The sequence below is a fragment of the Drosophila teissieri genome, chromosome 2R (assembly GCF_016746235.2).
Source record: "Drosophila teissieri strain GT53w chromosome 2R, Prin_Dtei_1.1, whole genome shotgun sequence".
Classification (NCBI taxonomy): Eukaryota; Metazoa; Arthropoda; class Insecta; order Diptera; family Drosophilidae; genus Drosophila; species Drosophila teissieri.
In genome coordinates, this window is record NC_053030.1 from 4806476 (window position 1) to 4820933 (window position 14458).

At 42.8% G+C, this 14458-nt stretch overlaps 2 protein-coding genes across 5 annotated transcripts in view; one reads left to right on the plus strand and one right to left on the minus strand.

Moving 5' to 3' along the window:
* Nucleotides 1–14458, minus strand: part of LOC122614110 (protein sickie) — a 131847-nt gene that overhangs the window by 36941 nt on the left and 80448 nt on the right. For all 4 annotated transcript variants that reach the window (XM_043788592.1, XM_043788594.1, XM_043788593.1 and 1 more), the window contains 3 exons: nucleotides 12980–13110; nucleotides 12025–12133; nucleotides 10430–11932 (listed from right to left, as the gene is read on the minus strand). In XM_043788592.1, coding sequence (XP_043644527.1) covers nucleotides 10430–11932; nucleotides 12025–12133; nucleotides 12980–13110 — 1743 coding nt within the window. The remainder of the gene's footprint in view (nucleotides 1–10429; nucleotides 11933–12024; nucleotides 12134–12979; nucleotides 13111–14458) is intronic.
* On the plus strand, nucleotides 7856–8317 carry LOC122614114 (protein Turandot E-like). Its single transcript, XM_043788602.1, has 2 exons — nucleotides 7856–7923; nucleotides 7981–8317. Exons 1-2 carry the CDS (start codon nucleotides 7856–7858, stop codon nucleotides 8315–8317), a joined length of 405 nt encoding a protein of 134 aa, XP_043644537.1.

Genomic DNA, 14458 nt, shown 5'->3' on the forward strand with positions numbered 1-14458 from the left:
GTGGGCAGGACTTGAGGAAAGGCAAAGAAAGGTGGTAATGACTCCAAAGAGGGAATGGTGGTTAAGTGGATTGCATTAGAATCACCATAGTTCTGCTTATTGTAATTCTGCGATGTAAAAAAATCACCGAAGTAAAACAAAATCTCTCTCTTTCAGCTCATTTTATGCTTAGCTTCCTTCTTGTGTAAACCATATAAAATAGGATGTACTATTGCAATCCTTTTCATTTATTACAGCTGTCAGCAAAGCAAGAAGCGTTGGCGACAAAGTACACCGACTTATCAGCCCAGGAAATAGCAAACAATGCTACAGTGTCCTTCGGATCCCCTTCCCTTCCCTATCCCCGCACACGATAACGTTCTGTGAATGGAATTCTGACAGCCTTACGGGCGTTACGAGCGCATTAATAAAAGTGTCGAACATGCAGGCCGGAATGTGGGTGGCACGCTCGATCCGAGATGAGTTGGCACGCAACCTTCAACCGAGCTCCCCCCAGCCTGGATTCTATTCCGCGATGGCCTTGCAAATGGCGGCGAACAAGGCGAAAAGCCGCCTAAAAGCAGGCAGCACTCGAAACAAGGCAAAGAGCGGGGACTGTGTCAAGGATATTATGGAGGATTTGGTGGGCGCTTCTGGCAACTGAGTAGCAAAGAGGGATCCTTTTTACCACACTTGCTTTCTGTGCTCTAGGATTGTTTTATATTTATACACATTAATAATAACATATTTAATTTGGGGATATAATTATTGTCAAACAGATAACTAAAAGCAAATATATTCTTTTCATTCTCATTTTATTTCCATCTAGGTTTAACCTTTTCAGGTGCCCTAATCCCACTGAAGCCATCTGACTCGCCACTACTGGGTAGCAAAAAGAATTGCACAGTCGTACGAGCAGACCCACATGAATTATGCAACCGACAGGGAGTATTTCCCCAAAGCAATTGTTTGCCTTTTGCGATACTCGACCAACTGTGTGGGCCATAAATTATGGGCCAGCCAGGAAAATAGGTCCAGTTGGTAAGACGAAAAGCGGCCTTCCAGTGAGTTAAAACATTGTGTGGGGGACCACTCAAAGGCGAAAGTTTTTGTGAAACATAAATTCTTGGCCGGTTATTTTGGACTTCAGAGGGCTCCTCGGATAAAAGCGTCAAACGAATGCAGATTAAATTAAGCACAAAACTTTGTTAATATGCTAAGCCAAAACATAATACTTCAGTTCGGTCCAATGGCTAAGAATAGTGCTGACTGTAAAAATTAAGGAGCTGAGTTTTTGGTTGCACATTTTAATTACGAAAGCTGCAAATTACAGACAAACAACAGACAGAGCTAAACACTCGGAGGAGCAGGATGAAAACCGGATATGAGAGATACAGAAAGCATCGGACAAGTTGACTTTAACAATTGAGAAGGGAAGAAGATAAATGAAACTTATATAAAGTACTAGGCATGGGGTTATTTTGGACAGACGAGCTTTAATGACAGGACATCTGCTGCTGTATTGAGTTCCCAGTTTCAGTTTCCCATTTCAGTTGAAACTAAAGGTACTTTGGGTTAGCCTTTTCAAGCATGTTATAATTAAAGAACTTAATGGGCTTTCCACTTTCTTACCCCTATTTTCACCTGGCAGAACTACTTAGGCTGCTCATTAATAAACTCATTTGGTAAGTTAGTTAGTTTGTTTACGTCGCTTGTCAGTTTACTTCGGGGTCCTTCAGTCAGAGGACACGCAAAAGACAAGCCCTCTTCGATAGCCCACCACAACGCCAAGTAATTGGCTGTTGCTAATCACATTGTGCCATCGATTTCCCATACAAAGGACACACCTCCCGGCTGCTCACATATCTGACTTGCCAGGAATATGTGTGAGCCAGGATAAGCAGCAGGATAAGTGGTATATCGCAAGGTATATTGCGATTTTCCCTATGGCCCTAAATCATGCAAAGTGGGTTTGCGTTGCGGTATTGTTTTTGGTTCGCCACTTGACAGTTTCCACTGCGGCAAACTTCTGCCGTTTTTAGGCCAACCCGTTTATGGCCCGTTTGGGCCGTCCTGTCTTGCCTCGTCCTGTTGCCGTGTTCCCGGGTTTCCAGGTCCTTCCTCCGTTCGCTCTTCCCTGCCGCAATAGTGTGAATCTCTTTCTGTGCTGGCCGACATAAAAGTTTTATATATGCCAGGCCAGCGTTTGAGGCGTTTTTATTAGCCTCTGACTGTCTTACATAAATTTAACATTAAATTAAGTGCCATTTCACCTTGCTGGAGGGTTGGAATGCCGGGAACACGAAACTAAAGGAAACGTTTTCCGCAGTTCATTGCTCTTACATTGACCATTGAAACAGGGGAAGTTTATCAGATTGTTTGGCTTGAAGAACATATTCGCATTAAGGAACTCAGAATACTCCTTGTCCTTCCACACAATAGATCAAATATTTAAAAAACCTCTTGTTTTAAAGACTTATGACTTCAATTTAATGGCTTGTAATCAACAAGTGTTTATTGCTTAATTTGGAAATCACACCTCAACTCAAAAGAATGCAATTAAAATTAACAACGTTTGTAGAATTATCCAGAATATTATTTTGTACCCGGAAGCCACCTCGCTGTTCAGCTTCTCAACTGATTCGGGATTGAAACCTCATGGCGCCTGGATGAGCTTAACCAGCTTAACCCTGTGCGGTTGCTGGTGGTTCTTCAGACCCCAGTCAGGCGTGCCTCGAAAGCCGCTTAGCTTATTTTAAATTCCAGCTAAGCCCGAGCACAGAAACTATTAGGCAAAGCCACTTGAGGGGGTTGAGAGGTGAAAAAACAGGTCCTCCGAAGGATACACACTGCCTGTTGCTTTTGGTGTTGTCCTTTTTGGAAAGGAGGCCCCCAGTGGTTCCCTTTTAAGATTTATGGGCGCTTCCAACTAGTTGGAATATACATGAATAGAAGAAGGTCTGCTATTTGAAGTAATTGTTGAAATTGATGGACAGTTGATAGACAGAGCGAGTAAATTGATTAGGGTGACATGTGGGAAAATGCGAGCGGGTCTGGCTTCCATGTTTGTTTACCTTTGACAGGGGGCCCTTTTTGTGACCTTCTTTGCATACAACTTGGCCAAACAGAAGGACAAACACCAGAGCAAACACACCAGGACCGAGTAAACAAAGGCCGGAGTTCGAATGGAAGTCAAAGTCGGTCCGAGGGTTTAATGCCCCGGGGCAGTCATTGACACCCGCTGCTCCTCCATTTGCTGGCGAAGGTAGGATCCCGATTGGAACGGAGTAATTTAACAAATTTACCTTTATCTGATGTCGGCAAATATTGGAGAAGTTTTCACTCCACGAACATTGTTATCCGCACGCTGAAAAGTATGCAAGCTAGGGTTACTCATGGGAATTCGTTTTGTTTTCCCAGCACTCGAATATAAACCACACTTCACTGGTCATTTGAATATATTCATTTCAAGCTAAATATTTCGTTTACACTTTTTAAAAAGCTCTACGAATAAGCCGATACTTTTTGTTGAGAGTCACTTAAGCTGTTAGGAGAGAGAGAGCACAAGTCACTTCAGAAATCGTACGCAACGTATTTATTAACTCATTTTATTTTACAACTTTCCACATGTTTACTGAATTTTAAATATTTTTATGAACGCGCTGTTTCCGTCCGCTGGTTCCGCAGCATTTTCATGTGGCAACCGCAAAGACCGAGTGTTCAAATGCGTTTCTGGGGTTGCTCTCCGTTGTGCCGTGGAAAACCCAAGTTCGAAAGGCAGGGAAATTTCGAAAAGCCATTTTAAGAGCGGCCAAAAGAGAGCCGCTGGGGATAAGAGAACGTTTCTGGCGTTTCTGCGTTGAAAGTAAAAGGTTGTGTGACATGCAACGCCAGTCGAATTCAAGACACCTGCCCACCCGAACACCACGCCATCTGGGTATGGCCATACCTGTCTGTTTGCAACTTTGGAGTTTCGCATTTTTGGCTTTGGGCGTATTTTTTGGTCCGTGCTCTGCTGGCCACGCACTTGTTAAATAGTTAAGCAGCCCGGAGCATGATAATTTGCCAAAACAGCAAAAGGGGGAATTGGATGTGGCAATGGGTTGGAAAGTTTGGCGAAAAGGAAGTTCTCGCAAAGTTTGTAGGATGGCTCCAGCCTGCAATTGATATTAATGGGCTGTCTTACCATGAATAAAAATAACTTGCAGATTTTAAACTCTGCGCCAATAATATTCAGGGGATTTTACATTAAACTTTTTAATTAACGAACACTTTTCTATATTCAACACACTGCTGCATTCCATTCAGCAAAGAGATTATTTTCAAATTTTCAGAATCTTATTTGTGTTTTCCTAAGATCAAAATATGTTTACAGCTACCAAAACACTAATAAAGCTGTCATATTTCTTTCTCTTAGAACGACAGTCATTCGGGTTTATGGTTCCTCGTACGTGCATCTAAAAAGCGGGCTTAAGTTTTTCTTTTTCCCGTAGTTCTGCGCTTTTGCTCTCTTTCGGCCAAGTCCTGAGTCCCGCCAGATGATGTGAATCATGGCCAGGAGCAGAGCAAGGGAATCGTGCGACTGCCAAGTGGGTTGGTGGTGCGGTGGTGCGTTAGTGGTTCTCTCGTCCCTGTCCCACCCACTCTCGGGCAAACTGTCTGCCAAAGCAACAAATGTCTTTCAGCCACAGTTCGGTGGAGAGAGCCACATACAGCTGTTGGCCGAACTTAAGAGAAAAGCCCAGTTCGAAACTGAGTTCGCTCTTTTCCTGATGCCAACAACCGAAACTCGTTTCGCACTGTTTGGGCGTTTGTCAGCCCGGCTTAAACGCCAGAAATAATTGAGCCAAGGGCGGGCTGGTTGTGCTTTTGCAATGCACCAAAAACCGAAAAAACCGAAAAAAAAATCTGCAAAATGTTCACAAGTGTTTGGTGAATGAAAAGCGAAACTTGATTGGCTGGCAAGTTGACGATGGAAATTCATTAATTGACAGCGATATCCAAGCACCATGTGCACACACAGAACATTTTATGGCATTTCATTATTGTGCCGCAGCTCATTAATCTTGTGGAACGGAAAACAGTGATTTCGTTGTACAATTGGCTGTCCAATTGAAATTGATAAATTAGGGAATATCGAATATCGAACAACAATGATAAGCAGATGTATAAGGTAAAAATAATACAAATAATATTAATAATATAAACAAATCAATTGTCATTTGGGTCACTTGCGATTATCATCTCTCTGCCTTCCTAAACAATCAAATAGTCAAAGCCGCTTGCTACTCTTCCCCAAGTCATAATTAAAAAGGCGCGATGCTGGCCAAAAATATAACTGAGAATAATAGCTTGGAGCCGTGGCCAAGTTATTGCAAAGCAATTAAGTCAGCTGCTGCTGTTTGCCAAGTCCAAGCCACAATATATGTATTAAACGCAGACAGATACGTACACACACACTAACGTGTTTGATTCGGGCATGTGGAAAGGTCAGTTATGGCTTAAAGGCTTACGATTGCTTGGCCACACGCCTTGAGTTGCTTTTAATTGTGCAGCACATGCCGTGGGTGAGTTCGAATGAAGGAAGTTGGCTTTTGAGCCGCAGCGCCTGCTGCTTTAACTATTTTATTTTCTGGCATACGGAAAACTGCAACTGGTTTTTGATTCGCCAAGCCTGACAAATGTTGCAATTGTTTTGCAGCGCAATTTGTTAAATTGCGTTTGCAGAATGTCAAATGAAAACCATACTTTTCGTTTCTTCTAAACCATACATTCATCAGATTTTTTTATAAAACTATTTAATTTAATTACGCATTCAAATTGTATCACCCAAAAATGGTTGATTTCTGCACGGTAGCAACAGCTTATAGCCACATAAACTTTGAAGAACCTTTTTAATCCCAATATGAATTTTCAATTAATATCTTATCTTGAGTTGCCATTTCGATGCCTAAGGATATCCTGCGTTGCCATCCTGATTTCTAGGATGTCGACAACTGAGAACATAGGTTTAAGTACAAGATATCCTTAGTCATTTCTCAAACCATGTAGAATGTATATCTCCGCAGAATATTATATACGAGCGAAAAGTAGAAAACCATTAATATGTAGAAAAAAATGAATACCTTTTATAAACAATTGAAAATCATTTCCACTTTGTTGTATGATTATACTAGCCCAAATACAAAAGATATAGACATTTAAATACTTTAAGAGCAAAATACTTTTATTTTTCCCTGACGCTACAAGAATTGTATACGACTTCAATAAATATAACGCGTCCATAATGCGTCACACGAGCATTAACGCAAAAGGAGGTTCAAACAAATTGAATACCCCAAAAATGTTCGGTTCATTTAACCCACCCGACACTCGGGGGTCAACTAAAACCGGAAAAAAGTGGATGAGAAAAAATGGAGCCCAAAAAAGTGTATCAAATCGAGGTTGTTGAGGGTCAGTTTGCCATTGAGCACTCGAGTGGACAGCAGACAGGTGGAAATGCCCGGTCAGGAAACACTTTTAGTCCACGCTGCTTGGTTCACTGAGTCTGAGGATTGCATTAATAAATTGCATTAATTCGTATTTTAAGGTGATTAGGTGATTATCCTCTTGAAGCTCACATTTTGTAACTATTTTTAAGCTAAAAAAGGTTCTGGAAAATTCCCTTTCGAAAAATGCAATAAAAGTTCATTTTCACTTACCGAGTCCGGTAAAAGTGTAAGAATGGCACGCTCGCACCATAAATCAATTGCATTGAAAAATGCTTTATTAAATAAAAGGAGGTAGCTGGGATTTCCGATGGCCAGCGCCGAGCCACCGAGGATATCGCCATATGTGCGTCCAGTCGGGGAACCCCTGTCCCTAACCCCCTCTCAACAAACATTCTGTCTGGCTTGCACCTAACTGTCTGCTTCCGATGCCACAGTTGTTCCCTTTTCCCTGCGCTGGCCATCCAGATATCCATATCCATGCTGAAATATGTTTGCGCCCTGCTGCATTTTGATTTACTTTCATGGCTAGACAACGCATGCTGAGGCGTCATAAGACCGGCTCACTTGTTGGGCTTCGGAAATTATGTCCTGCAGGTGTCTGCGCCGCAACTGATTAGCTCCTGCCCCCAAGGACTCGCCGAGGGTCCTGTGGCTCCACCCCTGACGATAATGCGACAGGTTGCCACTGAGCGACGTGCATTAAAATTCAATTACCACATATTTTCAAACTGCACTACGTGACCGGGCTTAGAGTCAAGGGCCAGGGTCACTTTCTGTTTGTGATGGCAAGGCGCTCAGTAGTAGAATTACTGAACTCGAACAGCGACAGCTGTTCCTATTTACAAGAGCTCAGTTCGTTCCGGCAGTGGTATTGCATTAATTTTACAGATCAAACGCGCTGACAGAACCGCAGGCTAATGAAAACGTGAAAAGCCTCTGACAGCCCCACTTTCATTTAAATTCCCATTCACAGAACGAAAGCGCTTTTTAATAAAATGCGGTGATGTGTGGGCAAAACTCCATTCCGACAAGTTCTTTGACGAATGAAGAATAAATTTCGAAAACTTAATTTTATAGTAAGCAGCTACTCTTGCCTAATATTTTAAGCCGAATTATTTCATAATATGAGCCTAATAAATATCTCTTAACTTTCTTGTTTTCAAGAAAGTGGTAGAAGGTCACTTCTTAAAAAGTTAATAAATATATACATTTCCAATTGCGCCTTTTCTTAGAATGTTTCATTAAATATGTTGCACTTCCTTATCTCGCAGAATTATACCCTGAGAACGAATTCGGAGAAATACCCTATAATAAATAAGTGATAAGAAAGCGGTGCAGTACGGTTGCAAAACACATATAAAGCGGAGAGATTGAGACTGCAACTTATGAGTTACAATCGAACAGAACCCAGCTCCACATCAATATTGAAGATGCATTCCGTACTGCAAATTAGGTGAGCAATACTCAAATGGGATCTTAATCCAGCCGGCTTAATATAAAATATTTTTAGCTGCCTTCTCGTTGTTCTTAGCTGTCTTTTGGGCTCAGGACAGTCTCAAAGTGAAGCCGAATTCGCGGCCAAGTCCCGAGAAATAAGTCAGATTTTCGGCAATTCCTCCGTCGATAAATACACGAAGGTGCGCAATTTGCCCGCGCTGGTTGCCTTTTACGAGAAATACTCCAGTCGCCTACGACTGACAGCTCAGGAGAAGAATGGTATCGATAAAGCTATACGGCAGTATCGGGCACAGCAAAACCAGAAAGTTGATGGAGTATCTGCACAGGGAGGATGGTTGCTTGACATCCTCAAGACAGTTGTGAACGTCATTATAAAGGCCGTTGAATAAGATCACATGGATAAGCTTGGAACTGGAAATTCGTGCACCAATTGTCAAGATGTTTTAATTGTAAATTTGTCTGCTTGAGTAAAAGTCAACTTTTCAACATACGAAAAGAAACACATTTGTTGGAACGTTTTTATACTAATCTGGTTAAACAAATAACTGCAATAAAAATAAATTAATTCAAAATGGCGTCTTTAAATGTCTGAGATTTTATCTTAAAGTGGTAAACCAAAACTAATAACAATACCACATTCAATTTACAAAAGGTTGATATCAACTTTTGTGTCGAAACATGATTTACCTGCTACTAAATTAGTACAAAAACTTTAACTCATTCAGCACGTTTTATATTAATATGTATCGGTTTACTTTACTGTTTTTCCAATGGCCCACAATTATAATTAAAGGTCGTTCTCTTAATATTCTTTAGCAGATAAACCAGGTTTAATTTAGGCAGTCATTTCAATACCATCTACAAGTCTAAAGATATGTGTTATATACCCATATATGTATATGTATGGTTAGATAATTTATTATCTAGTGATGATTCTTTAAAAGAGTATGGTGTACTGAGAAAATGATTTACTAAGATTTGGTTGAAGCTAAGATGATCTCACTCAGTGCATCAAGGCAAAATATGAAGACATATGAAATAGTTCTCCGAATAAAGTAAATAGACAAATCTTCATCCGTTAAACATCCGTTAAAGATCTGTTTGTAGCTTCTTTCAATTTAGAATATTTGCTAAGAAATATATTTGAATTTTAAAATAAAATTAACACAAATATTTCCCCAACTGAAATCTAGCTCAACATTAAAAATTAAGAGGTTCAAAGCAAACTTCAACCTTTTTTGGAAAATAGACTCGAGCAGGTGGATGGGTATCAATGGGGATTTCCGGCCTGCCATTGACAATTTGTAAATGACATTTGACATACCGCAGCACGGATTCTGGCAGTTGACGTCGAGTGGATTTCATACAAATTGGCAAATTTTAGCTGGATCGGAGCTGGCCTTTGTAAAGTGGATACCCTTGTGTATCCTGCAGGAAGTTGTTGAGGTAGTCAAGTGGCTGCCAATGCAATTAACTGCTTCACGTGGTGATGAGAGGTGCTCAAATGGCTGTCAGTACTATATGTTAAAAGTGTGAAACAAAAAGTGCGGCCAATTGTGCGTGGAGCCAGCTGAGTGAAATGACACCAAAACACATCCAAAGTGCACCGAAGCCTGAACTCAAAGAAGCGCCCGAACCGGCAATTCTTCCGTTTAAACTTCGCTTTTTGGCCGCACCAGGCGACAAAACAAGACGCCACATTTACAAGACACAAATGCAGGGTTCATCTTCTTGGAAACAGCCAGCCATACCAGGCTACAATCGAAGAACGGCAGTTTTTGGTTGACTCATTGGTGTCAGCGGAGGCAACACTGCTTTAAGAAGCAAATTTCGGATGACTCATGGCAACAGGCGAGAAAGTAAGTGCTCACCTTAGGAACCACATTGCCAATCAAGGCTCAAGTAAGAAGATGGCTGGTGTCAAATTAGCAGAAGGAATCAAAATATCCCACAGGCAATTTCTTTTGCTTTGTAATTCGTAAAATACTAATGTGTATAACATGTTATATAAGCGATTCGGATCCCATAAAGAATATTCGTCACCAGGAACAGTAAATCACACGGCGGGAGGCAGCAAAGACAATAAATAAATTGAATTACAATATTTCATTAAAAGGTATAGAGATATAAAGATATTAGGATCTTTTATATACGACGTCAAAGAGTTTTGTTACACTCTTGGGTATTTGTGTCCGAGAATCTGAATGGTCAGTTCTTGTTAATTTTTTATTTAATATATTAAGAATTAATTCTTGAAATTATTTATCTCGCCGCATTACATTGTTCAGGCAGTATTGATAACTTAAGAACGAATTCAGAGAATAACCCAGTAAGACTCCCATCCGAGAATGATAAGAAGGCGTTGCAGTCCGCTAAAACTCCTCCTAATGCAAGCCATCAGTTTCATTTGAACAGTACACAAAAGCAAATCAATATTGAATCTTAACCAAAATTGTCCTTAAATTTAAACTTAATGAACAAAATGTAAGTATGGAACTTACCGCTCTTCAATGGTGGTAGGCAGTTGGGTTCGGGCCCGCATCATGCTAAGAAAGTGCTTTCCGGGTGAGATGCCTCCTGCGGACGAGCTGGGCCCATTGAGACCGCTGCTGCCCTCTGAAAGGTATCCATTGTCGATGTCGTGGAATCGCGACCCCCCCGGGGAGCCGCCCACTCGCAGAGCATCGCCATCGCTGCAGTAGCCCTGGCCAATGTCGGATTCACAAAAGTCCAGGTAGGATTGATGTGGGTGGTGGCCACCGCGAGCGCCCCTCGTCGGCAGGGTCACGTGCGAGTTGTAGCCCCTGAGCAGCGGTCTCATGGGCAGGATTGAACCTCCAGTGGCTGGTGGCGGTGGTGGGGGCAACTGCTCCTCCTTGGACTCGTAGATCGTGCCCACAATCTTGGAGGGTATCGTGTGGAACTTGTTTGGCGAAGCGGTGGGTGTGTTGGGTGCCGAGTTGACCAGCGGCCTCGGCAGTCCCTGTCGCTGGTGGTGCGGCGGAGAGGACAGTATATGTGGTCCTGCGTTGTACTCCAATTTCCTAGGAGCACTCAGGGCGGACTTTGGTGGCGGAAGGCGACTGCTGCCGTAAATACCCGAGCTGTGCTGCGGAGTACTGGGCTCACTCAGAAACCCATGCGATGATATGTGGCTCGTTGGCTGACTATTCGCATAGTAGGGAGGTGGTGGCGTCTGATTCTGATTCTGATTCTGAAGGATATGTGCATGTGTGCTGATGGGTGGCTCAGCCGGCGGTGCCTGGGATATGTTCGAGGATATGTCACTGGTTTCGCGTTTGAGCAGCTGCTGGTTCTGCTGAGATTCTGGAGCCGGAGGGTGGCCAGCACCACCACCCAAGGAGGGTAGCTTGCTGGTGCCCTTGATGGCGGCAATAGGCTTGGGCAATCCCCCGCCACTGGGACTCTGGAGGAGTTGGGGCGCCTTCAAGGAGCTCTTCGAATCCGACTTCGAGTGCAGCGAGGACTTCGAGGACGTCTTGGGTGTGTTCTTCTCCACACCACCAACTCCGCGGACCAAAGAAGACTTGCCAGTTCTGCCCATTGTGGAGCTACGTGACTCATTGCCCGATTCCTCCTTGTTCAAGGACCTCGCTGGACTCTTCTCCTTTTTGTCCAGCTTGGTTGCCTTGTTGGCCTGGTCCTTTTTCTGCTGGGCGGCCAGCAGCTTGGACTGCTTCGTCTTGGGCTGCGGCTTCTGGGAACTCACGCTAATACTGGGTGGTTTCAGCTGAGATCCATGACCATCATTTAAACTCAGGCTGGAATCGGAGCGCTCTGAGCGCGCGGAACTGAAGCCCGATGAGGAGGATGTCCTCTTTGACTGGATCTGCGTTTTGCTGGCTACTGAGGCGGCATTTACCGCATTTTGTTGCTTCTCCTTGTTGAACAGCTTCAGCTTGTCCAGCATCGAGTGCTTCTGGGGAGCGGTCTGCGGACTGCTCGGCGAGGGAATGCCGCTCTTAACGCTCGGGGGTCGGAGGCTGGAATTAGATATATTATTTAAAAATTATAAAGAAATGGGTATGCATTTCAGGAGATATCTCCTGTAGTGAAGACCTCAGTAGAATCTTACCTGTTATTGTTGCCGCTCTTGAGGCTCTGGATTGTGTGGTTGCTTGTGGGCGGACTGTTTGGACGGCTGGTATTGAAATCACTTCCGCTCTTTCCCAGGCCCGGTATTGCTGAAAACAAGAGCGATATCAAGGGTTACGGAATGCTTTAAGGAACTGCAAACCCACTCGACTTTACGATTATCGGCGTCCCCTTAACAGAAAGAGTCAGAGGCTATAAATTAATGCAAAGGGCAATGCGGACATTAAAGTTAATTAATTGCCTTGCGTGAGGCTGATAACAGATTGGGAGGAGTCTGGGCTCCGAGATTTATGATTGCCCAGAGACCAGTCGAATATCTGGAATATAAATCATGATGGAGAGTGAAACTGTTCTATAATATGCCCACGGCCGTGATTCAAGCTGAATCACAATTTAGGTCAAAAATGCATGTCGAACGGGAATTGAGGTTGATGAGATTATTCTCACATTTCATTTGATTGCTAATATAATATTTCTACGCTATTTGTGCTGCTTACCCTGAAACCAAGAAGTTCGTAAACTTGTGTCTCTGAATTTGTTGAACTTTGAATTACTCTCCAGCCTCCTAATTAAATGAAGAATTCAGTTACCTCGTCCACAAATCAACGTCACCTTTTAGGCATACGATATTCTAACCCCAAACGGATCCCCAGGGATCTGATCTGACTGTGAAGTTGGGACACCCCCTCCAATACCAAAATCTCGGTCACAGACCCACCCATAAAACGCATTTGAAAAGGGCTAAGTGCAGTCGCTGTTTTCCAGCTTCGGTGGTTGTTTCCCGACCCCCGAAGCCCGACCCTCGAGACCGAAATTTGTTTATTCCCGGTAAACAACGGGGAGGTCCCTCACCTCCCTTCGAGAACGCATCAGGGGTGGCTGAGGGCTTACAGAATTTTTTAATACACTTTCCCAAACCATAGATGAGTACTCACATGGCGTGTGATTCGGTGTGGGTGGCAGTGGACGCACTTTATCTGGCGGACAGCGCCGTTGGACCATCACGGTGGCGGGCAGTGGAATGGCAGTTCCGCCATTGACCTTTGCGTAGGCGGGAGCAATTTGTCTGCAATCGAGGAGAAATGCATATAGATATTAAAGTGCACATAATAACGGGAATAATTCATAGATTCACAGAAAATTACAAATGTGTTTTTTAAAAATAATCTTTTATGGTTTTAATGGCCGTCGCCCACGCCTCTGGTCCTCGGTAAATATTTATTGGCAGTCTGCATTCGCAGATTTGCGTGGACTGCGGTATCGGTATCTGTAAGATACTTTTGCATTAATTTCATGCTCACAAATTAACGAACGTATGGCTTGTGGTTGCCGCCAAGCCCCTTGGTGCAATAAAAAATAAGAAGAGAAAACAACATTGACTTTAAGACCTGGCAGAGCAGTAAATTTTTTATGTTCGTAATCATAAATTTGCATATCTTGTTGATAGTCAACTGCAAAGTACTTTGTTTGCGGACATGTCAGGAACGTAGTTACATGAGTAGTCTCTTTGATTGGTCTATAATTGTTCCTGAATAGCAAATGTAATTATATTCCGAGCGTAAATCTGGCTTCCATGGTCATTCAATGTCTCTTTGGACAAGTATAAATTTGCTTAAATGAAAAATCGTGAAAAGATGCTTGAATCTTCTTATAGTAAAGCTCCTCCATAAATTATACTGAAACACAAAACAGTTTTGCCGAGCTTTCCGTTCTAGTCTGCGCAATTAGTCATAAGTCTGATTAAGAAGGCAAATTAAGAGGAAAGTAAAGAAACGTATAAAAATACAAAACGCACTAACTTTTAATAAGTCGCGCACATAAACTTCTGGACGGGATGCCAAGCCAAGTGGCAGACAAAGATACAAATGTATCTTATGGCTGCCGCCACACAATTGTTGTTGGCCATTAATAAGTCAGCCAGAAAAAGGCGGAGAACTGGTAGCAATTGTATTAAATGAGTAAAAAGCAGACAATAAAAACAAAGCTGACAGACAAATGAAGTTGCCACGTCTCCTTCTGCAAATTAAATACGCATGCCAGACTCATGGTCTCGGCAAGGATGTTTTCTTCGCCAGGACATTCTTACTTGCCGTGGCACAGGCAAACAGCCAACGAAACTTCGCAAAATCTTGCAAAATTACTTTCGCATTATTTTATTTGCATTTCATATTGTTCCTCAAGACGTCCACGGAGTTTGGTTCGTCTTTGTCGACGCGATTTGTTAAAGGATTGTGTTCGCACACGAAACACTCCTTTCACGCATTTAACTCGGAATTGTAAGAGTGAAACGGAACGCCTTTATGCCTTCGGAAGCTCACACGAAATCTCAGTTATTGAATGGATTTTCATGGGTGCACATTTGTATGTTTGTTATGTGAGCAAACGCAACAGAATACCTGACATTCAAACCCTTT